The 15143-nt window shown below is 42.3% G+C and overlaps 1 protein-coding gene across 1 annotated transcript in view; it reads right to left on the reverse strand.

The window, feature by feature from the left end:
• The window catches only part of cUnh8orf34 (chromosome Un C8orf34 homolog), a gene marked incomplete at its 3' end in the record, with an annotated part of 64137 nt that overhangs the window by 22957 nt on the left and 26037 nt on the right, over nucleotides 1–15143 (reverse strand). Inside the window, 5 exon segments of the mRNA XM_080050051.1 lie at nucleotides 4331–4404; nucleotides 4616–4701; nucleotides 6226–6266; nucleotides 6268–6286; nucleotides 9076–9211. Of these exon segments, the coding sequence (XP_079906177.1) occupies nucleotides 4331–4404; nucleotides 4616–4701; nucleotides 6226–6266; nucleotides 6268–6286; nucleotides 9076–9211 (356 nt within the window).

Consider the following 15143-nt stretch of genomic DNA (forward strand, 5'->3'; position numbering starts at 1 on the left):
ACCTCAAACATGGCGAGCTCTGGGTTGGAGGTTTGCGCCTTACTGCTGGCTTTGCACAGCACAATTGATTTGACTCTCTTGTTGTGGTCAGGCAGAGTTAACATAGGGACACAGACATTTATCATTAATTATTATTTCTTTTTTTTTAGCGCTTTAACAGGGAAAATGAATGAATTGGGGCTATAGTTCACTTCAAAGCTTTGGGTGATAACGCTTGCTGAATTAAAAGGGAATGATTAAAAAATGAAACAGTTTGTGTCTATACATACAATGTTCTCAGGCCCTATTCCAAACATTGCAGCAGCCATTTCACCAATACAATTTTTGCCTCTTTCCCTTTGGCAGTATTACTCATCCAATGCTGAAGCAACTCCAGCAATGAGGAATAATTAAATAGATCAAGACTCATGAATGTAACTGGACATCTAGGAATTATGGATTGTCACTTTAGCAAAGCCACACTATATATCTCATGAGCTGAGTTCATGCTCCCCAACGTACTATTTCAAAAACATAAAAAATGTGAGAAGCATAGAATAATGACAGCAAAACCAGAACTGCTTTTTATCAAATCGTGTGAAGGGATGGGGTTGATGTCTTTGTGAAGAGGAGAACGCACTGGCAGATGGGAGCATGTCAGCATAAGGAGTTGATCTGCACATGTGTTAGTGAGAGAACATTGAGTATTGTAGCGCTGTGTTACTTTTATTCGTAACATTCATAACAACAAAAGTTTGGGATTTTACTGATGACCAACTCTTCAAACATGCAGGAAGAGCACATGAGCACAGACCACTGCTTTTTATAAAGGTTATTTTCTGTTTTAAAGCATGCTTAAATGAAAGGCAGCGTACAACAGACATGCATTGTGTGTTTACTCATGGACACTGGGCTCGAGACAGTTGATTTTTTTTAAGAAAAAAGACATACTGTAGGTTTTCAACTGATTTTATTGTTGCAGGTTACCCTTATAAAGTAGCTTGCATAGCCATGGGGGGCTATGGGATATGAGGGGGAACACTCAATGTTTAATGAGTTCCTGTTGTTTTAGCTCACAGCAGAATCACCTAATGGATTTTTATGGACTGTATACAGACCAACCACAGCCAAAAACATACAGGATATTGACAATAACAGTCAGACTTTAATTTAAGCACAGATCAGGTTATATAACAACTTGCTCAATAGAGAAAGTAAGGTATTGTGCCATCAAGAGTGAAAAGGGGTGAAAACTACTAATTGGCCAATTATGTTATGTTCATTAAATGAGCGTCAAATTGCAGCTAGATTGAAATGATAATTTTGAAGATTAACATAGGTAGATTTTGTATATATTATAAAAAAAATTATATAGTGTTAAGTTCTTTATAGTTTATAGTTATCAAAGTTTGTGTTCGATACTGTACAAAGTATACTTATTTTTAGTACCATATTTGAAAAAGTGAACCATGTACAAACTCAGCAAGCTCAGAGATCAGCAAGCACAAAATAAACTAAACCCCCTACACCTTCTTTTAAATACTGAAATAGTTGCAATTGCATGTGACAAGAATTCCAATGAAACTCTGTTTTAAAGGTCCCATATTATGCTAAATGCACTTTTTAAATGTGTTCTAACATATCCATGCGTCCACGGTGTGCCTAGAGACTGCCAAAATATCAAAAAAAATAACAATCTCTCCTTTTCTCACTCTCCCCTTTTCTGAAACCCCCACCCCTCCCCCTCAATATACTCCAGTCAGAATTCTCCCCTTTTCTGACCTCACAAACTGGAAAGCCAGAAGCTTCCACTGTGCAGCCCACACCCCTATTTCTTATTGGTCCACGGCCCTGACAGACAGAGGGCGAGGCGTATCTGGCTTCGCTTCCGGACAGGGGGCGGGGGGAGCTCAAAGATTGTATATTTACGAGGGGAGCTGCAGCTCTTTTTAAAAAATAGGCCATTGTGAGATTAGCTGAACATCAGCATAGTACAATAAATTATCTGAAAGTTTCTTTCAGCAAACAATTAAAGAAAAACGTATTAGGGACCACTAAGACCATATAATATGGTGTATAATAGAACCGAAAAGTGTATAATATGGGAGCTTTAAGAAGAAAAAAAAATTAAACCAGTTTCATACTGAAATGAAAAGAAAAAAAATAAGCTTTTCAGCACTCACAATGAATGTGTTGTATTCTAGCAATCATTATGGGCATACAGCAAGCAGATGACAAGTGAATGACAAACCACAAATACAGAAATATGAGCATTCTAAACAAACCTTGGGAGAAACAAAACTGCACTAGAGCAATGCTCTTAAATCACAGAGATTTGCTTAGAGGATAACCATGCATGTATGCATGACTGTGGAGGTGTGGAGAGCATACTGGTGCCAAATATAAAAAAGCACATACAGTGCATCGGTTGAAATTTTGCCAAAATACCTCTGGAAACAAAAATAAAGCATAACAATGTCTCTGCATTGTATCATAGTGTACACATGGCATTGCATCACACTCATTATCTCATTTCTACCATACCAATGAACAGTTTCCCCTGGCAGATTTTTATGATGGTAACACCCATACAACTCACAGCCCGATTTGATTCAAACAAATCACTTTGCACTTACAAAGGAAACTATAGAAGAATTGCTTGGGGAATTAGCTCTGGCGATCGCTTTTGGAAAGTATTTGTCTTTATGGGGCAATTATCACCTAAAAAGAGCTGGCAGACACAGGGGGCCTGTCAGACTAATAACGATAACCATTAACAGTGTTTACTTTCCAACATCGCCAACATTTTACTGCCCAAACAAAGGCTACGTACAGTGCAAGGCATACTTCATTTAACGACAGTCACGCATAATGAAATGTGCTTATAATTAAATGCGATTTTTCAAACCTAGAAAAAGTGACAAGCACTCTTTCTGAACACTAGCACCAGTACAACAAGTGAAGGAAGGATTGTTCTACGAACACTTGTCGTCACAAAAATATGCAAGTACTGAAACAGGAGATATATATATTTTTAAAAGGTTAAAGGAGAAACAACTTTTGCTAAAACCATATGCCTTCAAACATTGTGTTTTTTTCAAATAAGCTCATAAAAGCGTTACATATTTTTAACATAGCGTCAAGTGATTGCTGAAGGACCAGCCAAACTAACAAGCTATTACAAATTGTGTTAGCCCTTCAAAGATGGCCAAACATAAGCGATCAAACACAAAACAACCACATTAGCTTCAGTAGATGACAGGAGAATGTTTGCACTTGTGGTTTCCACATGGGGCACATTAGTACCGCTATTAATTGTGTCAGACGGGGCTTCACCAGTAGAGATGCAAGTGTTAAGTCTCCTGGTGTAAGCAACTGCAAAATAAAGGCTCCGCGTCGATGTAAAGGTCATTGTAAAGAAGATACTCAAAATGTATATAGAGGCTAAATTTAAGTTGGCCCACATGGATTCATAGAATTGACAGCACCATCTAGTCAAGCCCTAGCTTATCACTTGAACCATGAACAAATTGCAGTTTAATGTTATAAGGTGCACAACTTCTGTCATTTCTGGAGAGTGGCTAGTGTATTTGGCTTAATCTATCAGACTTCCCGCGACATGCTTTGATTCAACAGTCTCTACAAAGTCTGCTCCCAGTTAGTCTGCAGCCTCTCTGCATCTGCTCCACACACGGAGCAATGCCTTGGCTCTGAACCTCTTTTCTTTCTTTAGAAAAATGCCGTAAAAAAAGCCTTGTCTAACACTTAGATTGGGCAATTATAAAAAAAAAAGTATTGGCTTTTTTCGGGGGTAATTAAACAAAAGGTACCTGCGTCTTAGCTGACCGCTTTATTAACAGCATGTGAGTGTCTGCCTGCGTCTAAGTCTGGCGCGTACCACATTAGGACTCTATAGAACCCCCCCCCCCCCGACCCCTCAAAGCATGTGAGGTTATCACGCGAGCCTACTATTGAACAAAACCTCTGTATTCTCGTAACCCATAAATGTTTCGGCCTATTGTGTTAAAGCTCTAAATCAGCCCCTCAATTGTGATAGTGTCACGAGACATTCAGACCTACCTTTCAGACCACACACACAAGTGCCCTGAGAGATAAGCAAAGTGATACTGGAAGATTTCTAATTGGGGTATCACTCGTTCAGTTGTTGTGTAAGCTGAAATGTGGACATAAGGATGGAAAGTTTTGCTTGGGTCTTGTCTTATCTAACAAGAGTGCTTGAGGTGTTTTTTGTGCGGACAATAGCGGCCGGAGCTGGAGAAAGCGACATGGTAATAGATGGCTGTAAAGTGATCTTAATTGTTTGGTGATGGATGTAAGGGAGGACACTCACAGAGGCTGACACTTGAGACAGCGCCTCGCATACCTGCAACCGTCCTGCCGCAGTGTCCACCCCAGGCAATGGAGCTGCTCCAGAGAACACACACACACACAGACACACAGACACACACACACACACACACACACACACACACACACACACACACACACACACACACACACACAAACAGGATAAAAAAGAAGGGGACAGGGAATGGCGTGAGACGACAAAAATGTTTTTGAAAAAAAAAGAGGCACTTTTTTTTACTTTGAATTTGAGCTGTGTTGTTCAACTTACAGGAGATGTCAGGCACAGCTTGTTCAGATATGTAAGGTCGGTGCTCCTCTTCTGATCTGGTGTCTGATAGAGTGTCCCCCTGCAACCTAGGAACAACAGCAAACACACATACACTACTGTACACATTGGGCAAGTTGAAGGTAAATAATCTCTTGAAATCAGGCCTTCAGCCACAACACTGCAATGCTTGTTTGGAAATTGAACGCCAGATAAAGAAAAGACAAGCAAGTCTCTATCAGTCCAAGGTGATGAGACAAAGAGGAAGTGTTTTTCGTCAGTTTATGATCTCTTCTCCGGCACATAACTGGGATGGTGCCAACAAAAAAAAGGGTCATGGGGTTCATTTTTGTGGGCACAAATCTCTTCTCTTCTCTTTCCATATTCCGCTGAAAGCTATAATCAAAAATGGTCCATAGTATGTTGAGATCAAGCCAAAGTAATGAATTCACAAACATATGGCGCATGGATACAATTGTATACAGCTTGCTTGTTGCATGGGCAACTTCACTCTACTTACTGACAAGGCAGAACTGAAACGAACACATGGCTTTCTGCTCCCTCCTTAAATCCTTCAGTTGCCAGTCTCTATCATAATGTGTTTCTAGCCCCTATAGTGCCCCCCCCCCCCTCAAAGATATCTGTTTGGACTGAAATGGAAGCGGGTCTGAGAGATTTGGCTGTCTCCTTAAGGTACTAAAAGATTTACTCTTTCCCTGAGATAGCAGAGTACACTGTGGGTGAAAGACAAACATGCCTTTTGAGTGGGAGGATAAACATGTGACACGTGGCTTTCCACTGTATTTTACACTCTTCTGAAAACCTTTCACACATTCTAATACACGTATGGAAATAAAAAATAACATTGATCTTTCTAAAGCATATCTTTGACAACTGTAAATCAAACCAGGTAGTAACTGTAATCGCACACCATTCTAACTCCAAATACTTTCACTGAATGCTATTTCCGCGTCCTCTGCGCAACCATTAGCTTAAGACTAAGGAAAGCAATCCATATGCTTTTACGGCACGGCTGCATTCCGTCACAGCCGCAGGGCCTCTTGGTTTTTTCTACCTCGACGATGAGGGTTTAAAGCAAAAACAGAGCTTTTAAAGTGTATTCTTTTTCTTTATACATCCTTCTCCGTGTCTCTGGCTCTCTTTAATGGTCTTTATAAGACCATTAAAAAAGTTACCCGAGATGACTATCACAAGGCCTTCCCATTTCCCTGAAGAAAAGCTGCACATGGCTGCAAGTCCTCCTGACTACCATTCAACTCAGTACATTCCTGATATGAAAACAATTAATTTAATGAGAACTACGAGCCCAAATGAGGTTTGCGGAGATATATCCATTTCCGTGGACCGCACCGCCAGCTCCTCCGGACCGTGCCCAGGATCTGGGATGCGTTTTGCAAACAGGGGGTATTTGTGGCAGGAGCACACATAGCAAGAACTGATCGGGTGCATGAAGGAGGTGGATGAAATGCTGCAGTGTGACCACAGCTGTAGCCCGAGAGAGACAGAGACATGCCCACAACACACAGGCCACATGGCACTTAACACTTCAACCAACCAGTAGAGAGGCCAGAGGAAGCAGCATGTTTCCTGACCTGCCACTACTGCTTAAGAGCCACACAGGCTGACTGCACTGTTTGGTGGTGTGGACCGTGTCTGGACAAAAAAGGATGGGAAAAAAGGACAATGGCAGAGGAAGGTGTCTAACGGCTGGGACAAATTTCTGCTTGGGGGTCAGTCAGTTCAAACAGAAAAAGAACAAAAAAGTGATATTACAATGAAAACCATGCTTGTAATAAATCTAAGCTAACTTATGCAACGATAATATTAAACTAAATTAAAATATACAGTATATATATATATAAATATACAATCACAGATAACACACACCATGAATTTAACTATGATTTTTCTTTTTTAACGTCTTGGGGGGGGGGGGGGGGTCACATGGTGAAAACCTTTGGCCCCATCCACAACTGAAAGGATCAATACAGTCTAGTGCTTCTGAACAAAAGTGTAACACGCAGAATGCTTGACTTCACTGATCCACAGGAGCTCACATGCAATGAAAAGGCGATGAATTTCAATGTATGTGCCTGTGGAGGGGGTGGAGGGTATGTGAGGAAGGGCTTGTCCGACTTGGGTAAGTGTTCACAGAACCCAAACAGGGCCAAGAGACATCCTGGTATCTTTGTGAGATTTATATTATATAACATGAAAAAAGTTTAAAAATGAAGGTCAGCAGCACAAGTGCAAGGTCACATCTGTACAGTAGTGTGATCTGCAGGTGTTCTAAATGTGCATCAATGATTTTATTGTTCTGAGGAGTCACTTTTAAAAGGCCGACCCCATATTGAGCGATGTTTGAAAAGTGCTTCTGGTAATCCCATCAAGAGTGAGTGTTAATGCACAGAGCATACAGTCTCTGTTAGGTTTGCTCCATTCACACTTGACCTCTGGCTTGCAATATCTTCTGTCCAAAAGACTCATTCTGTGTGTGTTCGTGCAAGGACGTGCGTGCCCATATTTGACGTGTTGAATTGATGAATATCCGTCACACAATTAAATCTGATTTCCGAATTACGTGTCCCCAGAATAGCACAAAAGGCATACCATGCGTGCAACACTTTTTCCCCCCCGCTTAGTGATCTTGTTTACGGGGCCGTACACTCACCAAAAAATTACTATGAAAAGACCACGACTCCTTCGCCAATAAAACTTTGGGGAGGATTTTGTGGTTAGGTTATAGAGGACAGAGCAAGAATGTGGACTGAATTAGTAGGAGAGAGAGAGAGAGAGAGAAGGAGAACAGATGTTTGACATTTCAGTCCTGTTGCTGCTTTGCTCTTGCCTCTGATCCGACCCGGGGACTGGATGATAAGACCAAGGTATAAACTATTTGCTTTAAAAAAAAGACGATAAACTGCCAAAAAAAAAAACAAAAAAAAAAAAACATACTGATACCATTCATCCTCCTGCAAAACGTCTGACAACATCCTGCAGCCTGTGTGCCGCGGAGTGAAACCGATAAGCAGCTTGAATGAAAGACGAGTAGGAAACAAACAAATTCCAAACCCCCAAACAGAGGAGGCCGTGCGGGCAGATGTGTGCCTGGCGTCGCAATCCAACAGATACCCGCATTATCTGTGACTGGCATCAAGCAGCAGTCCTGCCCACACCTGTCTATATGCTATCACACCCCAACACTCAGAAACATGAGCGCTACCTGGAGAGTGAGCGCTGTGCATCAGTGGGAACAGGAAATGTGTCAGAAGAGAGAAGAAGAAAAAAAACAGTGATAAAGACAAGAGAAGGGGATACTTGAGACGATTACAACAGCATTCATGCACTTGAGATATTATATTCCCTCCTGTGAATGTTGAGGTGGGCTACCATTGAGACGGACAGACAGACTGAGACAGAGAGTGGGTGAGGGAGTGCAGGCTACAACACAAGGAGGAGCGTTGACCCGAGATGAGAACTAAAGTTGTGATGATGTCAAAAGGGAGCAATCTGTAACAGCAGTAGCCACAACTCTGCTGTAGCTCAAACCTACTTGAATTCAGACCATTTAAAAAGGTGCACTATGTAACTTTGGGTGTGTCAGAGAAGTGGACATTTTCTTTGGTATATTCTCATAACTGAATAAACAAACTTTCATCACAGGAAAGTTTGATCCCTGTGAACCACTGTTTGAAGTTAGAAAGCTTCCTGAGAGGTTAGTATTTTACTGTTGTTGTTGTTTACAGCAGCGGGGCCCACAGCTTTACACAAACATTTTATAGTCTTCCATTTGGTTTTACTACTCAATACTAAACATTACATGTAGAGAAAACAGGTTCTATAAACTTACTGCAGGCTCTGCAAATGTAAACAAATTCCCCTCCCCTAAATTTTTTTTAGAGATTTAAGTGAAAAGATTGATACCGCTATCATGTCTGTCCAGTAAGAATTAAGCTACAGCCAGCAGCTGGTTAGCTTAGCTTAAGACCGGGATAGCAGCACCTCTAAAGCTAATTCATTACCACGTTATATTTTATTTTGTTTAATCCGTCTACAAAACAAAGTGTAGTTTTACAGAGGGGGGTTGTGTGCTGTGTGCTGTCTTGAGAAGAAAGTTTCTGAAAGTAGGTTACTGCTCCCGGCCTTGAGACAGCCACACACACACACACACACACACACACACACACACACACACACACACACACACACACACACACACACACACACACACACACACACACACACACACACACACACACACACACACACGAGAGCAGCAGTATCAATCTAATCATCTTAACTCTCTGCGAGAAAATAAGTGTTGAACTATTCCTCCCTCATAACAGATTTGGCTCAACAACTCTCAGAAAAAAGGGGGAAAAAAACACAATATCTCTCCACAAGGCACCAGATAAGGAGAAGAGAAAGGTGTAAACATTTACCTGGCACACCTAGAGCAGATGTTGAGTGTAACTTTGGCCTGCGGTTCGGCCTGATAGGAGCTGCGTCCCTGGCTGAACTTACTGCCGGATGGAGCCAAGCCCATGACGCCTTCCATCCGCAGGTCATCCAGGTCCTCTGAGGAGTGATGGAGGGAGGGGAGAAAAACCAAGGGAAAAAGGGAGAGAGAAAACAAGACAGAGAATAGGACAGTCATTAATCATACTTTGGTCTTTCCCCCCCTCCCCCCCCCCTAACCCTTGTCAATGTGATGCCCAGCGATGACAAGTCTCCTTAGAGCCTAAGGGAGCAACAAGCATATTATGGTAAATAAACACTTTCAACCCCGGCTATGCTGCTGCTGTTTTTTTTCCCGCTCACACGCAAACAACAGGCATTTCGGAAGACAATAAAAAACAAAATGTCAATACAAAACTCTTTTTGTTTTTCGGAAGCTATACGCAGATGAGTCGATGACAGTGCCGTGTCATGACAGCACAAACAAGGAAACTACAGGAAGGGTGCGTCAACAAGCGGAGAGCAGAGGGGCTAAAGAACAATGAAGTCGGCGTACACAGAAATCGAGCAGTAAAGAAGGGAGATGGAGAGCTGGAAAGGGCGGGTATTGTCTGATCTCTCCCTGTGTCCTTGAGAGCAAAATACTATCTGAGGACACACACACAGACACTGAATCTTCCCTGTGACTCTCTAAAGAAGACCATATGTATTCACACAGGCCAGTATTGTTCATCCTCTAACCTCTAACTGTCTGTTATTCTCTGCAGCCACAACAGTTTTATTAACATATGCTCTCTCTCTCACACACAGACCCACACATAACAGGTGCAGACATCCCCTTTTTTATGTGCATGTTAAATAAACTATTTTTTTGCCTGCCTTCCCACTGGCTTCTAAGATATCTGCTGTATCTCACAATACAGCTGTTACCGATTTGATGAAATGCTATCCACATGGAACAATTGAAAGTTTGACGTTTGGATGAGACACAAGACTAAACAGGATCATCAGCTATCATATCAGAGAGTCGTACATTTTCGGTGTTCGAGAAACACAGAGCGCGACACACATTTCTTTAATAGACGCTGGTGCTAGCATGATAGGGAAAGAAAAACAGACAATCGCGCCAACGAAAAGATTTATGAAAGAAAAGCGGTGAAGTAGAATAATGTGAAGTAGATGTTTTTTGTAGCAAAGTGGAGAATTGTAACGGTTCGTTAAAAAACAACTGATGATCAAAGGGGAAGCGTCTGGATTTCAGACCACTTTGGTTTTGAATGCATCCTCAGGAGATAGAACATATTGCAGTACTTTCCGTGTTATGAGAATGAATATTGAGTGGGTGTCAGGGCTGTTACTTGGGTTGAGTGGGCTGCTTTGGACTTTTTAAACACATGTTGAATCTCACGAAACATTTCGACCGATCATCATAACAATTTCTCTCGTTCTTCCCATCATACCAGAAGAATTTAGGAGCTTTGCCAATGAAGGGGAATGGGGGGGTCACCTCCAGGACAAATGCTATATTCTCACCTCTGGCTGCCATTGTTACTGCTCTCTTATGTGTAGTGCAGTCCAGTAACAGTTATCTCTTTGTATGTGCACGTCTTGTCATTTGAAACCAACATTGATACTTTTCCACTTACAGATCACATTACCTGGTTCTTGGTTTGGGGGTAAAAAATGGGCCTCACACCTTGAAAGAGGAGAATGCGTGACTAATCACATGGATTAGATTGGATGACACTTGCACATGAGAAATCTCTGCCTCCATCCATCAGCCTGGCACAGAGCCAGAGAATCTCACCTGTCTCCTTTTGGTTATCAGGAAAACGCTCCCTTAACATAGTGCTCTAATCCAAACCATAGAGCTCTATTCTGACCCGTTTTGAACAAAACACAAGGGACAGAAAAAAAAGAATGGATGAATCCCAGTCTGGATTTTCTTACATGTTTTGACACCATTTTTACATTGTTTACAACAGACAGCATTGTGGTTAACCGAACGGGCCAACCATTTTTTTGTTAAGACTGAAATATCTTGACAAATAATGAAAGTGTTGGTTCATTAAAAGAATACAGTACTTCAGTGCTAACTAGACAATGGTAGCATGCAGTCTGAATTCCAACACACAGACCAATGTTATCAAACTGTGCTATTCACTAGTAGTTCCTAATACACTACAGTCTTACCCACCAAAAAACAAATGGCAAAAGATCAAGATCAATGTGTCTATTAAAGAGCTTTAAAAAAAAGCTTGGTTTTCTTGGATTTTATATCACAGACATCGGTCAAGTCACTCACATTGCGTCTGGGCTGTCTGAGAACAAGTGCTGTTTTAGTGGTTTGAGGATGACAGATACTTTCCAGTAATACCCTTGAGCAGGGCCATATAATATGTCCCATTCATCACGCTATGCATTGGAGGGGGTGGGGTCAGAGAGACCCATCAGCCATTTGGCCAATTGGCTAGTCGTGGGAACTGCTCAAGTTCGTCTTTTGCCTAACGTGGCATGCCACTCACCTGGCTGCACCTTTCATGATATCGAAAAAGAATAACAGCAAGCGGCTCTGACCCTGAAAGTGAACATGACCTAAGTGTACACAGCTGCTTGTCACCTCAACTCCTGCTTTGTCTTGAGGATTTGTTTCCTGGTCAAGATAAAATGGGACAATAATGAAGAGAAAGAGCTGCGTTGCCTGAAGGAAGAGAAAGCCAATCTCAGACACTCAAAAGGTCACTGAGGTAAACAAAGGCTTTTGTCTGGAGTGAATCCCATACAGAAAACAGATTAGACAGTGTCTGAATGGAATACAGCAGAATTTGAAACCGAAAAGTTGCAAAAAAAGTTTTTGGTTTCCCTCTTGCAACAGTTCCTCCTTTTTTGCCCGATGAGAGAAGAGAAACATAAATGGTAGAGTAACACTTGGTCAGCTTAACTGGTTTTCGTATGTGTATTCTTGTTTGTGGATACAGATGAGTAAAAGCACACTAAAGCTGGGAACACACCGCACTGGCCCCCTGCGGCGGTTGGCCGCGTGAACGCAGGAGGCTCGCCGCTTGGTCATATTGGGCCATATTAACCGCAGCCGCCGCCGGCCGCCACATCGAAGGCGGCGGTTGGCCGCGTGAACGCAAGAGGCTCGCCGCTTGATCATATTGGGCCATATATTCCTGACGCCGACACCGAGATCAGACCCGTCAGCCTCCATTACCCCAGTGTGTTGCTGCTCAATGTCCATGCTAGCATACCGGGTAGCTTGCAGAAAGAGTGTGTAATTGTGTGACTTTGAAACATGATATGGCAGAATTTTCTTTTTGTACATGTTTAAATCAAATTGTCTTTTCAAGTGCAGCCTTTAAGAGTGGGCTGGTTCTATCCGTGCAACAGCAACCGAATTACAGCTTGGTCAGCCCTCCACCAGTCTGAATCCAACTCCAAACTTTTCACTTGGGAAAGAGAGTTGCCATTTGTTTGTGGAAACCACACTGTCTCTGAGGAGAGCCTTCATGTGGAGGGCTAAAATGCTGAAAATGTGTCGGTTTATGGATTTTAGCATTGTAAATTATGACATTTACATGCAGAAAAGTATTCTAAGGCGTATGGTCACACTGTGTTCTGATGACAAGATGCGTGAATATGACAAGTAAATTGTTTTCTTTTAGTCAACTTTATTTCATTTTTGTGGCTTAACAAACAGAAACAGATATTCTTTTCAATATAGAACTTAAACTTTGAGTAAAACTTTGCATGTGCGAATTCCCAAATCTGTGCCCGCATACTCCGTTTACTGTGTCTAAGTGTTCTTTTCTTCCCCATGTCTACTTGGTACAAACACATAGGACCAAGTGAATACTGTGCAGGTTCACAGTAGAGCCCCAGCATGCCTCCAATACACAATACCACCATGATAAGTTTACAGTGTGTCTCCCCATGAGACCAGTTTATCCTGAGACCATGACTGCCTCCCAGGACTGTGTCTAGACACAACAAACGTCTGTCCACACTCGCCCGTTTGTCAGCCCGTCACATTTCCACTCCCTGGGCACCGGGGCAGCCATGCGTGCTCCCCCCTGTCTAACGACCAGACATGGCAGATAAATAAAATGGCTCTGCACCGGGGGTAGGTGCAATGGAAACTATTCGAGCGATTCAATCCCAACAAAAGGCCCGAGCGATGAGGAATTCCGTGCCGCAATCACTCATTCACAGTAAAGCCGGAAAGGAGCAGAGCAGAGGAGCACAGATAAAGTGTTAGTGTTTTCCTCTCACACACGTTTCCATGTCATTTTAAATGTTGTTTAGACAGCGACGGACTGACTCCGGCTCTTTTGATGCTATTCACATGGCGAAGAAAACAGTGCTGGAATCATAATTAGCGCATTGGCTTCACAAATGAGTTAATACACACCTTCTTGGGATGGTGCGTTGACAGATGTATGGGGGGGGGAATTATCTACCGCTCTAACCCCACACGTGAAGTAGGGACTAGGGAGACAAACACACACACACACACACACACACCCTTAATCACCCCGCAAGTATTCCATCAAGCCCGCTCAGTTATTTTGTCTCATGTCTTTAAGTAAAATAATTGAATTTTCCATTCTTTCATGAGCAGTGACGACGTGTCGCCACGACGCCTCACTCTAATTAATAGTCTGTAAGTGATAGATGCCTTGCTCCTGGCTGGAGACACTCAAAAGGCATCACTCAGTCACACACACACACACACACACACACACACACACACACACACACACACACACGTGTGAGCAACACACTACATAGAGATTAAAAAGGCACACAGCATACACTCAGCCCAACACGTACAGTGACACTTGCAGACCTCACACTTTCGTTGCCCTCACACATACAACCAGCATTTGTTTTTCATTAGGCCTGGATCACAAAGCCTCCAGTCGGCGGTTAGCCATCACACAGACATCTTTTGATGTGAGTCGCGGCAGAGACGCATTTGTTTTGCTTTGTAATAAAAACAATATTCCAATTTACATTTCATAATTATGTCTCGCCTTTCAATAGCACCCGGTCCCCCCACCCCCTGCACTCCTGGCCTAAAAATGTGCCCGTTAGGCTCCAGGCCCCCACAACTCTGACTGCTGCAGTAAAAACCCCTGATCAGAATCAGATGGGGACACACATGAGCGGGGTAACATCACAGCTCCGAGGCCTGTGGAAAGTCTTATCGCAGACTGTGGTGCAAACCTCCTTTTAACTCGCTTTCTAACCGCAAATATTGCAGAGATTAGGACGTCACTGTAGACACAGCAGAGCCTGATGTATTGATGCGTTAAAATGCGAGTCATTGTAGATGAAAACGCGCCTTGAGCGTTTCTGGTGTGTTGGAAATTTAATAATGAGTTTTCAAATGGTTGCTTAACATAGATTTTAAATTATACTTCATTATTTATTTAACACGGAGTAAATGTGTCGACACAACTGTCTGTCGGGATAAGGGCTGCCATGGACAGTTCAAGAAGATGATTTTAATCACTTATAAAAAAGTAGTAAGTAATCCATCAAACAAGAAGGTGCCTGTGGAAAAAATCTAAGAGATGTTGAAGACAGAGGAGCAATTTCGATAATAAAAAAGAACACACATTAACATGAGTGATGGGATAATGTGTTCAAACAAGCAGTTCTGTTCTTGAGTTTAAATGCCTTCGTTTCTTTTGGAGACTGTGGTTTCCCCTGCTTGTTTGTGATAAACACACAGATACAGCACACATTTGCAGTCCCTCATACGCACACTGACTACTGATTACACAGCAATTACTTCATAATGACATCAAGTCTATAACTCACTTTCACGTCTTTTTTTGTCTCTTAAATCTTAATCTTGCAGCAGACGGGAGCCAGAGAACATTGATGTCACTCACTTTTGACTTTGGATTTTTACAGAAAGGGGGGTCTCTAGCCGATTAACATATAATAACAAAGTGCTTCTATTCACACTAGCTCCTATCATCCTTGTGTGTCTATCTGCCATATCTTGCTTCAGTCTGCCTACAGTAGCTAGCCACAA

Source organism: Ammodytes marinus (assembly GCF_949987685.1).
Source record: "Ammodytes marinus genome assembly, chromosome: 21".
Taxonomy (NCBI): Eukaryota; Metazoa; Chordata; class Actinopteri; order Uranoscopiformes; family Ammodytidae; genus Ammodytes; species Ammodytes marinus.